The sequence below is a fragment of the Asterias amurensis genome, chromosome 5 (genome assembly GCF_032118995.1).
Source record: "Asterias amurensis chromosome 5, ASM3211899v1".
In the NCBI taxonomy this organism is placed as follows: domain Eukaryota; kingdom Metazoa; phylum Echinodermata; class Asteroidea; order Forcipulatida; family Asteriidae; genus Asterias; species Asterias amurensis.
This window is the reverse complement of record NC_092652.1, coordinates 16115885-16128950: the sequence shown is the minus strand read 5'-3', so window position 1 is coordinate 16128950 and position 13066 is coordinate 16115885. Positions and strand designations below refer to the sequence as shown.

At 38.9% G+C, this 13066-nt stretch overlaps 1 protein-coding gene across 1 annotated transcript in view; it reads left to right on the top strand.

Moving 5' to 3' along the window:
- Nucleotides 1-13066, top strand: part of LOC139937342 (macrophage mannose receptor 1-like) — a 72607-nt gene that overhangs the window by 43038 nt on the left and 16503 nt on the right. Inside the window, exons 26-34 of the mRNA XM_071932446.1 lie at nucleotides 2194-2402; nucleotides 3284-3432; nucleotides 5252-5313; nucleotides 5860-6036; nucleotides 6587-6622; nucleotides 7545-7720; nucleotides 8979-9049; nucleotides 10264-10358; nucleotides 11106-11372. Of these exons, the coding sequence (XP_071788547.1) occupies nucleotides 2194-2402; nucleotides 3284-3432; nucleotides 5252-5313; nucleotides 5860-6036; nucleotides 6587-6622; nucleotides 7545-7720; nucleotides 8979-9049; nucleotides 10264-10358; nucleotides 11106-11372 (1242 nt within the window). The remainder of the gene's footprint in view (nucleotides 1-2193; nucleotides 2403-3283; nucleotides 3433-5251; nucleotides 5314-5859; nucleotides 6037-6586; nucleotides 6623-7544; nucleotides 7721-8978; nucleotides 9050-10263; nucleotides 10359-11105; nucleotides 11373-13066) is intronic.

Here is a 13066-nt window from a genome sequence, read left to right as displayed (position 1 = left end):
ACAATAAGACTTCCCGAACACAACCCTTCAAAACACCATCCACCTGGTCTCCCAAATCAACCTTCAATATCAAACTTGAAGATTATTTGGAAGCAACAAAATTCGAACTTGCTCATATTCGTTTGAAACAACAAACAAACAATATGACCAAGAAACACAAATCAGCTCTCCTACAGTTGAAACACAACAACCAAATCGTGATCAAACCATACGACAAAGGCAGAGGAATTTGCATTATGAACACTCCTGACTATCTAGCCGTAGGCTTCCGTCATCTTAGTTCTCAGCATTATCAACAGCTAGAACAAGATATTACACAAGACACGAGTCAATTAGTTCATAATGCCCTTACGAAAATGGCCAACCAAAACATCATCAACCGCAAAACATATGAGTACCTCGACCCCCTCAAACAGAAAGTGGAGTGCCCAACTATGTACTTTCTACCGAAAATACACAAAACTCCACCACCAGGAGAACATTTCATTGGTAGACCCATTATCAGCGGATGCACAAGCCCCACAGCAAAGATTTCTGAATTCGTGGATTATTTTCTCCTTCCGATAGTTACCTCGCAACCTCCATATGTCCGTGACACAACAGACATATTGCGTAAACTTGAAGAAACCTCATTTCCACAAGATGTACTCATTACTAGCATTGATGTTGTCTCAATGTACACAAATGTCCGCCAAACAGAGGCAATTAATTGTGTATGCAGTGCGCTCGAACGAACAAACCATCAATATGCCATTAACAAACCACATTCCTCATACATCCGTACTCTTCTGGAACTCATCATTGGGAGAAATTGTTTCCAATTCGGAAATAAATATTTCCTACAGAAAGTCGGTTGTGCCATGGGTTCTACAGCCAGCCCCGAAATATGTGACATAACCCTCCATGATCTCGAAAATCGAATCCTCCAACAAGCTGACAATATACTCACTTGGTGGCGCTATAGAGATGACATTCTCATAATCTATGGCGGTAACATTGAAGATTTCAAAAACCTGGTAAATACCATGAATCAAATGCACCCCACCCTCAAATTCACTTTTGAGGCCTCAAACTGTTCAGTGATCTATCTTGACTTAACTATATTCAAAGGTAACAGATTCCGTGAAACAGGTATACTAGACACCAAGGTCTATACCAAACCCACAGAAACATATCAATACCTTCATAAATCCTCATCCCACCCACCACATGTTTTTAACGCATTCATATACGGGGAAACCCTCCGCTTTGCAAGAAACACCAACAACATTGAGGATTTTCAAGAGAAAGTCAAGACTTTCACAAACAAACTAACAGCAAGAGGTTACACACATGATGAAATAAACACACAGATACAAAAAGTATCACATCATGAACGTGCTAACATGATTCACAAACCACTGGAAGTACACCAGCAAAACAATAAATCACCTCTCGTCTTCACGACCACATACAACCCGGCATTTTTCCACAAGGATATATCACGGGCAATCAATAAACATTGGCCTCTAATTCAAAGCGATGAAACACTCACGGAAATTTTTCCGAACACACCCTTCATTGCCTTCAAAAAAGACAAAAACATACGGGAAAAGATCATCAGAGCCAAACTGCCACCGGACACAACTGAGTCTGGAAGCAACAGTGACGATCCCTCCCCCGAATTACACGAAACACTTGAGGATTTGATTGCTCTGCTTTGAATACTACCCAACAGACGGTACATGCCTTGGTTATCTATTCAAAAATACAAACATACCCACGGCTATGTCATAAACACCACCATAATGGTTGCTCCCTACATCTTTCTCAAGATGTAAACAAGAGATTACCAGATTCATTGAATCAAACTTACATGCAACTGACGAGGAAGCTTACATGACTTCCGAAAACTAGTTATTGCTACCCAAGGATCTGCAAAAATATCCTAAATCTCGAAAACATTTTCGTTCACATACAGACCAAATTGGTCTTGAAGGGTCACATATCTTGGTTAAACTATTTCCCATAAACACCATGTTTATTATAACAACGGTGGAAATAGTACAGCACAGTTACAATAATTGAAATCGTATTAATACAATACATATTTCAATTCACCACAAGTCAACAGACACAACGTCACTGGATGGGAGAGCACCAACATTTATTATCCTAATCGGGCAAATATTTTGTTACTATACCCACTCCCAGACTCCAGCAATGGCCTGTGCGTTTCCATCAACTCCGGAGCCCCCGCCGCAGGGTATTGGTACAACACAGCTTGCTCCCAGAGTCTACCGTACGTCTGTGAGGCAGCACGGCCTGGATATACGACTATGGCTCCCCCTGCCGTGGGTACTAACCCAACCAACCTCGGGTGCTCAGCTGGCTGGATTGGATATGGGTACAACTGCTTCAGGGTAAACACAAATTCATTTGTTAGACATCGTCAACTGTCTTTTTGAGCAAGTCTAGATTAGTCAAAGTTTCATGGTCCAGTTCTTATAATAAATAATAATAATTAACAGCATTTTACAGGACGCATTATGAACCTTAGATTCAAATTTATTGATATCATGATTTGGGGTTGAACAAATAAAAAATTACTTTTTTTTTTATACTTTTTTTTTCTTTTCTTTTTTATGCAAGTCGCCCAAAACAAGGCTAAAAGCCACTCTAGGTTAAGGGCTACAAGGAAGAAAACATAGACATGCAGAAACTCAGTGGAGCTGAAGGTGGGAATTGACATTCCTAAAATTGACTGGAGTAAAACTCAACCCAACGACATCAAAAAACAAGCTGGCGCTCTACCAACTGAGCCAACGGAGCTCTAGTCAAATTTATTGCTGAAAAGTTAAATCTTTCTCCAAACTCAATTCAATTAACCTCAATTAATCTTTATTGAGATCTCAAAAATGGCAGTTCAAATACTTGCATACAGTAGAAATGTAGACACATTAAAAATAGACAAGGGCTATATACAATTACAAGAAAAACCACTAAAAAGTGATAAGAAAAATACCTGGAGACTGGACGATAAAATTTATAATTAACGCTTAAAATTGGGAGTGTGGTGTGTTATGGTGCGTTATTGTAAAAGCACTTTATTTCAAATGGGTCAGTTATAGCAAAGTTTTATAGTATCAACATATTTCCAAAGTTCTTCACCAAATTGTTTTTTATTTCATTTTCTTTGGAGTAATTACCAAAAGTACACCCTGCCTTTAACATGAACTTTTTTTAAACATAATTTTGTTTGCCATTGATTTATTTGTCTTTCTATTTGTTCATTTGTGTTCAGGTATTTGAAGTTGATAATTACGACCAGAAACTTGGCTGGAACGAAGCCCAAGCATTCTGCCGGGGTTTAACAGATACAGGCGAAGGGAATCTTATTAGCTATCATTCACCAGATGAAGAACTCTACCTGGTCAACAGCTTTCTGACTGAGTGAGTTAATTAAGATTTGGGGTTGAGCAAAGACAAATTGAGTAGACTGGGACTCGAACCAACGACCTCCGGATTAAAGTGACGGCGCTCTACCAACTGAGCCCTATGGTCCCTATGAGTTCCACTCTAGTCTTTTTTTTTTAACCCCAAATTATTTTAAATTTATCCAGTTGATCTCCCATGTGGTTTGAGTCCCACTCTAGACAATTTTTCTTTGACCATTACACCCAGTCAGTTTCTCATGTGGTTTATAACATACATTCATAAATACCTAAGACAGTTTATCCATTCTGATTGGTCGATACGGCATCACGAGGGACTGTTTGAACAGATGATATTACACCAGTAAAAAGTGTTGAAACATGGGCGTGACACGCGTGTTTGCACCTGTGCTTATAAGACAGTTTCTTCATTCCTATTGGTCGAGAGCAACGGCTGAAACAGTTGTGCCACATCACGCGATACGCGCGACGATGTGTTGAAAGAAATCTTTGAACAATTATAATTTTTGCATTCATTTTACTTTTTGACCAAAAAAGTATTTATGAATGGGAATCAAAGAGTGTTGAATCGGTTTTCAACTATTGGTTTACACCAGCCGAGGACTGGTTCTTGATAATTTACCTCGACTTTGTCTCGGTAAAACTATCAAGAACCAGGCCTCGTTGGGATTGAACCGCTAGTTGAAAACCTCTTCACCACACATTGATTCCCTTATTGTAACTTAATTAAGCCATTGTGGACATTTAAATTTCACAGCATGTTTTTGACTCTCTTTTTTATTGATTATGTGTTCCTTTGATTGCTGTAGTTAAAGTGAAGGTACACGTTTGGTAATTACTCAAAACAAATATTAACTTAAAAACTGACTTTGTAACTAGCATTGGAGAGCTGTTGATGGTATAAAACATTGTGAGAAACAACTCCCTCTGAAGTAACGTAGTTTTTGAGAAAGAGGTCATTTCTCACTAAAATAATAAAAGACTTCTAGCTAGAAGTCTTTTATTCCTATCTGAAAGCACACAAATCCGTCCAACAAGGGTATTTTTTCTGTCATCATTTTCTCGCAAATACGATGACCGATTGAGCCCAAATTTTCACAGGCTTGTTATTTTAAGCTTATGATGGGATACACCAAGTGAGAAGATTGGTCTAAGACAACTTCCAAACGTGTACCTTCCCTTTAAAGGCACTGGACATTGTAATTACTCAAAATAATTTTTAGCACCAAAACTTTGTAATGAGCAATGAAGAGTTTATAGGATTTGAGGCATTGCATGGTGAGGTATCAATGTATATTTGGTTTGCGGTAACACCATGTGTGTATCTACCTGCCAGGTAGAGTTGTTCTTAGGGAACTGTCTTGCTTTATTCTACTGCCGTGGAGTAGATAATCGGTCTCCTGACAATGACTAGAGCAAGCTAGTCGAAACGTTGAGACCAATTTAGAACTGACTCCGCGGCAGTACAGTTATTACGATCCTATAAGCTAAAGTAGTAGTCCAGTCTAATTTCTATACCATCCGCCCTGGTAATAGTGAAAAAGCAGGACAGTTCTTTTCAGAACTGAGAAGTCTCCCGAACCTCCGATTATCTACTCCACGATAGTAGAATAAAGCAAGACAGTTCCCTAAGAACAACTCTACCTGGCAAGTAGATACACACATGGTGTTACCGCAAACCAAATATACAATGAAGAGTTGTTGATAGTATGAACAGGAACATTGAAGAAAAAATCCGTACAAAATATTTCTAATTTGCGTTTTGCCAATAAATAACCAGCTTTATTCGAAACTTGTCAATGTTTTGTAATTATTAGGGCACCTGCTGACAGTAGTTTTGGATACTGGATTGGACTGAATGATCTGGCTAATGAAGGAGGTTAGTTCAAGGAACATTACAGAATTGGTTTTTGCTAAAGCACTTTATGTAATCCATATGAAACTGACAAACCGGTAGAACTTTGAATGAAATCGATTTAAAAGAAATGAATGTAAATCCCTCACTGAGCTATAAATTTGAAAGGGGAAAATAAGTTTTATTTATTTCTCATCAAATAAAAAATTATGATATTTCGGACAGAAACAGGCCTATATCAAGGGATGTTTTCTACTATCAGCACCATTTGACCGTGTACGTTTTAAAGCCATTATACACTTTCGGAACAGAAAAAAACCAAAAAGTTCACAGATTTACAAATGATTTACAAATCCATGCAAATAAAACGCTGGAGCGATAAACTCCAAACGCGAAATTAACTTGTTTATTTCTAATCATGAGTTTTCAGGCAGAAACATTTCTAGGGATGTTTTCTACTACCATTATCATAAGACTGTGTAAGTTTTATGTAAAACCTGTGATCTTGTTTTGTTTTCTTACCAATTCTGTTCCATTAACTTTAATAACAATTTCACACAAAAATGCTAGGATTTGTTTGGAGCGATGGCAGTCCAGTGGAGTATGAGAACTGGGGTAATGGTGAACCCAATAACTACAATGGAATTGAGAACTGTGCTGAGGGATTCCTGAATGCCGATCCGCTCCGAGGATGGAACGATCTCGCATGTGACTCTCCACGCCACTGGATCTGTGGAGTCCCAAAAAGTAAGAAAATTTCATCAGGCTTTACAAGTTTTCAGTCATTTTTTAGTTATGGAGTAAAAACAACTGCATGTAAGGTAAAGCCTCTGCGACTTGTGTCTAGTCACGACTATTGATTGCTTCATCGAGTCGCCACTACCATTTTTTAACTACTCGGTTAATCGTGCCACCACAACTACTACAAAATTAGTCGCAACAACTACTAAATTGTTTTTAAAACTCCAGTTTGCAGGCATGCAACTCTTCCGCATTTCCGCGGATTTCGGCATTTTAAACAAAATTATCGGCGTTAGCCTAGTATATGCAGGCAACAACAATGCACAACCACAATAATGTAAAATAAGCCTAGTACATGCTAACAATGTACCTTAGAGCATAATAAACCTCAACAAATTTTAGGGTACCATTGTGAGTCTCATGTCCCGTGGCGTTTCGGCCGCTCGCTCCGCACTTGCGTTGTGCCTTCAAAAATTGTCCTCAACGGGCAGTTACATGTCTGAGTTTGTCAAACATAAATGATTTAATCATTTCTCTTTGTGTTTTTGTTTTTAAGATGTTCCAGTTGTTTCACCAACAATACCGTCCATAAGTAAGTAATCATCTAGAATAACACACTATACCATCAATATGTTCTTTGTGGCATATTGAAGTTATACAAAATTAACATACAAGTTTTGTAGTATACACTGCAAGTCTCTATTATGGAAAACTCAAAAAAATATTATATTTGTCTATGAAAGGAAGTCTTTTGTTTAAATTCTTATTTATACAACTTCTTGGGGGAAAATACATTGCAATTTGTTACAAATACATTTTTATTTTTTATACAAAACAATGAACTTTTAAAAAATATGAATCAAACAAAAACCAAACTCTTCTTCTATGACTAGTGGGGACGACGGCAGATAATGTCATGAGAGAGGTGTCCCCAGATCTCCCTGTCCCTCATGCATGAAGATATTTCATCTGTTGTCACAAATCCAATGACACTGCATAGAATGTCCACATCATCGGGTGGCTTCTACATCCGTGGGCTCGACCTTGCTTGGGCTCGGGCAAGCACAACCTTTCTGACTGGAAATTTGATTCTTCTTTACAAACTACGATTGATGAAATAAGATCAAACGGTGGTTTAAAGACACTGGACACCTTTGGTAATTGTCAAAGACCAGTATTCTCACTTGGTGTATCTCAACATATGCATAAAAAACAATTTGGACTCAATTGGTTATTGAAGTTGCAAGCGAATAATGAAAGGAAAAAAACAACCGTGTTGCACAAATTAATGTGCTTTTAGATGCCTAAAAAAGGCTTCATACCTAAAGTCGTTGAATATTTGAGTGAGAAATTACTTCTTTCTCAAAAACTACGTTACTACAGAGGGAGCCGTTTCTCACAAAGTTTTATACTATCAACAGCTCTCCATTGCTCGTTACCAAGTAAGCTTACAAATATTTTGAGTAATTACCGATAGTGTCCAGTGCCTTTAACGTTTTTGTTCCCATCCTCAGATGATAGGTGTCCGGGTAACAGTGAATGGTACTATCGTCAAGGCTATTGCTACTACGTCTCACCAGACTTGAGGAGTCTCAGTGACTGGAACAAAGCTGAAGAATACTGTCATGACAACGGCGGCCATCTTGTATCCATACATGGAGAAGATGAAAACACATACGTACGCCAATTGGTAAGTATAATCTTCAGGCAGTGAGAACATCTGGGAAAATTCTGTTGTTTGATATGCGTTAAATTTGCATCGGGATAAAGGATATCTATTTTGGTTTAACACTGTATACTCAGTATTTTCCTGCAAATTACTTGTGTGGGATTCCAACCCACGACCTTTGCAATTCTAGAGCAGTTTCATTCCACTTAGACCACCAAGATTGCCCAGTAGCTAGAGGCAGTTCGAGTCTTGCATGTATGTTTCATGTATGTTTTCATGTACTGGATTGATTTAAGTTAAAATTTTATCAGGGATAAAGAATATCAATTTTTCTGTTGTTATTGTTTGTTGGGTGTTGGGGTGTTTGTTTGTTTGTTTTTGGGGTGGGTGTTTTTTTTCATTACACATCCAGCCAGTGTAGGCACAAATAACAGGATTAATTGAGAACGAGAAGTCCAGTGTTAAAAATAACTTAAGGGTGATTCACTCTTTTTTTAGGGTGAATTTTCTTTATAAACTAATCAACTTGGCAATGCTTGGTGTCATTATCTAAAGAAGGGTCAGCATACCGAATACAGAAACATTGCATTAACATTAATAAGAAAAGAAAATGAATATAAACGACAAGGTGAGCTTGTTTTTGAGATTTTAATGGTATACTCCTGCCACATTAAAAGACGTGATCAATTAAAGGAACATCACAGAATTGGTTTTTCCTAACAAAACAGTTGCTGGCAGTGTAAAACTTTTTGTAATCCACCATATCTATAAACTGCAGACCTGTACAAGTTTAAGATCAATCAGCCATCTTGGTCATAAGAAAATAGTGTCAAAACGATTGCACATTTTGCATGACATCGATTCAAAAACAAATGAATAAAACGCTCACTGAGCGATAAACTCAAAACAGGAAATAAGTTTTATGACAGTAAATCCATTGTGATGATCAATCAAACTTATCCATAATTCAGCAAACTGGTTGATCAATCCATCTATCAACCAATCAATAAATCAATATGTCAATAAATCAATCGATCAATCAATTGGTCAAAGTACAATACCCTGACTTAAATCTTGGTAGGTTTCTCCTGAAGACGAGCAGCGTATACTGTTCGAAACGTCAAGACCACACTGCCTCTTTTCAGAGCCAACACTCCCAAGAAAGAGATTTACACATGGTTACCCACAAGTTTACTATTTATTTATAGTTTCTTCCTATTTATCAACACCATGCAAAGCTTCAAACAATACTTTTATCTTGTTGTTTACATGTTTACAGGTTTATGAGAATGTCTTCATTGACTCTTTCTGGATCGGACTGCGAGAGTATCGAGTGAACGGTGATTACAGGTATGACATATTTATTACTAATAATTGTATCACGTACACAGATCCTTGTCATTCGATTGGCAGAATACACATCACATTTCATCCATTAAGTTTCCATGATTACATGCCAAGACAATTAAAAAATATCAGTATGTAGAAACAGCCAAAAATAGGCCAACGGGGATGAAATTTTGAAAAATATTATTTTGTAAATTTCATCGCCAAAAGATATCTTATTTCTTATTGGCAACTTCCTTTCTGATAAATAACATTTAAAGACCTGTTTGAACGAAAATGTCAAGTCATTAACTTTGCTGAATTTCATTTAAAATGTTTTCAATCAATAAGGAAATCGAGTCGTATGACTAAATAGATTTTAATTGTGTAAAAACAATTTCGAATACCCTTATCCAGCGCTTTTCTGAAAGATTTGTGAAAAGCTCCGTTACGTAATCACTAATGTTATGGCATAGTTGGGAGCTCCAGTATGTATAGCCGCTTTGTTGCAGCGTGGAGGTATAACAAAGAAAACTCCCAGACATGACGTCAAAGCATTGTCATTTTGACGCGCGCCATCAACAGCAGAAGTGTTTTTAGTTTTTCAAACCATTGAGGTTGTTGCCTGAATTTTTAATTGATAATTAAAAAAAAAATCAGAAGTTTACAAATATATCAAAATTACATTTAAATGGTGAACTAACGCATTATAAACAAGTTGAAATAGCATTTTCGTTATAAACATTCCACTCAAGTAGCTGTTTATTCTCTCGTTTCCAAGTTTTGAAAAAGGTGGTATGAACATGGTGTTTTAGCAGTATTCAAGCATAGATTGTGCTCTTTTCAAATGTATAAAAAAAGTAATAAATGACCTGGGTGTAATTTCATAGAGCTGCTTAAGCACCCAAAAGTAGTAAGCACAACAAAATTATGATTACAATGCAGCATTGAATAAGTTTACCACCTTAACTACTGCTCATTTTTGCTTAGCAGAATAGTTTGAAGCAATATTTTCTGCTTAAGCAGCTCTATGAAATTGGGTCATCTGACAAACAACTTGTTTTGCTTTGTCCCATCCCAATTAGCCTTTTTCAGGTATGGCGGACGTGATAGGAGAGTACTGTTTGGTTTGGGTGTATACACACAAATTTACCCAAAACCTTATAGTGTCGTCCGCCATATCTCAAAAAGGCTTATAAGATTTGAGCTGAAATGTTGCTGTGTTTTTGTACCGACAGTTGGTCCGATGGCACCCCTCTGGACTACAACAATTGGGATACTAACCAACCCGACGATAGCTCTGGATCTGAACAGTGCGCTGAGTACAGGACAAGTAAAGAATTTTTTCTCAGATTTTTTTTTAAAGTCAATTTAGACAAATTGGGTGCAATTGTTTAGCTTTTCATATTATGTTGTTTGCGCCTACCTTTTCAAGCAGGAGAAAACGGGCTGTTGCAACTTGCTTAGCAACCAAAGGGATATTATGGCGTAAATGCAAAAAAAAACAGTTAATAGCTTGATGTTTCAACCCTTCAGCAGAGTCGTGCCTCAAAATCTTGACAATAGTTAAAGGAACACGTTGCCTTGGATCGGTCGAGTTGGTCTTTGAAAAGCGTCCTGGAACCGTTTGTTATAAAATCGATATGGTTAGAAAGATGTTGTAAAAGTAGAATACAATGATCTACACAAATATGCCTCAAAATTGCGTGGTTTTCGTTTTACCTCGTCGACAAACCCGACCGTGTTAGTTTGCGACGTAAAATGAAAACCGTGCAATTTTGAGTGATACTTGTGTGGATCATTATATTCTACTTTTAGAACATCTTTCTAACCATATATGCATTTCATAATAAACGGTTTCAAACGCTTTTCATAGACCAACTAATCCGATCCAAGGCAACGTGTTCCTTTAAAATAGCTACTTAAAATTTGAATCAAAATTGTCCAGTCAGATTTACCAAACTTCGAATGTTGTATGATGTACTCAAAATAACTGTAAATGTGATAGAAATATACAATAGGATAAAAGAAATTGATAAGTTTCAGTACTTAATTTTCTATTTCCATCGTTTTTCAACAGCTGGATTTTGGAACGACCAAAATTGTGGAGCTCCACAACCTTTTGTTTGCAAGAAGCCCAAGGATTCAGTTGGTCCAGTCACCCACGCCCCCACCACACCCAAAGAAGGAGGATGTATGGATTCGTCGTGGCTCAAAGTACATAGCAAGTGCTACAAAGTGTTCGATGGTGCAGCGGACAATGCCAAGACATTTGACGACGCCCGTAAAACGTGTCAGCAGTTCAGGAATGGGGACATTGCTACCATTTTGAACCCTGAAACTCAAGGTTGGTTATCGTTTCTTTATAAAATCACCTTATATTGGTTTCCAAAGATATGTCTGCTTAACAAGTATATTGCGCCAGTAGTTGTTATAGCGCCCTCTTGCGAGGGGTTTGTCTTTGTTTACACCGCCATCTTTGTTGTTGCGATCTTCTCCGTCTTTAATAAAAGTCCTTGGATAAGCATTCTAATTGGTATTCTGCTGTGGCTACTTTGTGGTGTTGCATCCTCCTCCTACCTTGGCGTGGTGGCAGCGTTCTGAAACGTCCCTCGCTTCCATAAAGGTGAAAGAAAGTGCAGTTTTCTCGACGCCGTTCCAACGCAACGGATCTCCGGTTCGTCACAACGTGGTCTTTCAGTTCACTATACAGGTGAGCGGCAGTGCAGTCAAGATACATTTGACTGATCGTACCATACATTTTGCTTTGCCTTTTAGCCATTATTCTCACCGCCTTACTTACTATGGCTACCACACATCGGGCACCAAAACAGTGGTGCTTGAATAAAATTGAAACTGTGAACTCTTTCGAAAATTGGCGTCAGAATTTGCACTACACTCTCTCCCTCGACCAGAATTTTGCTCCGTTTCTACTCGATGGCTCACAGTGGGAGAAAAAGGCCAAAACTTCTCCCCTCCGTGGATTCACTGATGATGCCGATGACATCCCCTTGCCCCAACGTAAAACAGCTCAACAGAAAGTCAACATGCTTGAGCTTATGCTGGGCCAGATTGCAAATTATTGCCCTGTTATCTCACGTAACACCATTATCAAATCGTCCACATCAATCTGTAATATCTGGCAAGTGATTCGCCTCCATTATGGCTTCCAGTCTACTGGCGCACACTTACTCGATTTTGCTGACATCCACCTCCAACCGGATGAACGCCCAGAGGACTTATACCAGCGCCTCATGGCATTTGTTGAGGATAATTTGCTCCAGTGCAATGGAGGAATCTCCCACCACGGGGAAGAAGTCACTGAAGATGAGGAGCTCTCCCCTTCCCTTGAGAATTTTGTTGTCCTCACTTGGCTCCGCCTTATCCACACCAACTTACCAAAATTTGTCAAACAACGGTACGGGACGGAATTACGGTCACGCACCCTAGCTTCAATCAAACCGGAAATTTCCCAGGCCTTGGACTCACTGCTAGATGAAGTGCATAACAGTGACGATGCTAAGGCCATGCGAGCCTTCACCACTCGCCCACTGAACACACCTCGTACTGCTTCTTTTACCTCTGCCCCCAGCGGCCGGTTCCCCCCCAACTCAAAGCCCCGTCCTGCACGTCCCCAGAAGACATGCCCTCTCTGCAAGCAAGTCGGTCGCAGTGACACCCGCCACTTCCTCAGCGAATGCACATACTTACCAGAACATGACCGTAAGTACATCGTGAGAGCCCGACAAGTTGCGGACATATTTGATGACCAGCCCACAGATATTGAGTCGGATCATGATGGGGATTCATGCACCTCGATCCCATCTCCCCATGTTGAGGCCCCTGCGTCATTCCGAGTGCAGATCAACCAATCCCCCTACATGGACATGTTTTATGGCCATCATACCACCCGTGTCACCATTGATAGCGGCGCCACGGGCAATATGATTCGTGCATCCACAGCAAAGCGCCTGGGTGCCCATATTACCGAGAGCTCCCAATCTGCTCACCAGGCTGATGGTTCTTCACCACTCACCATCA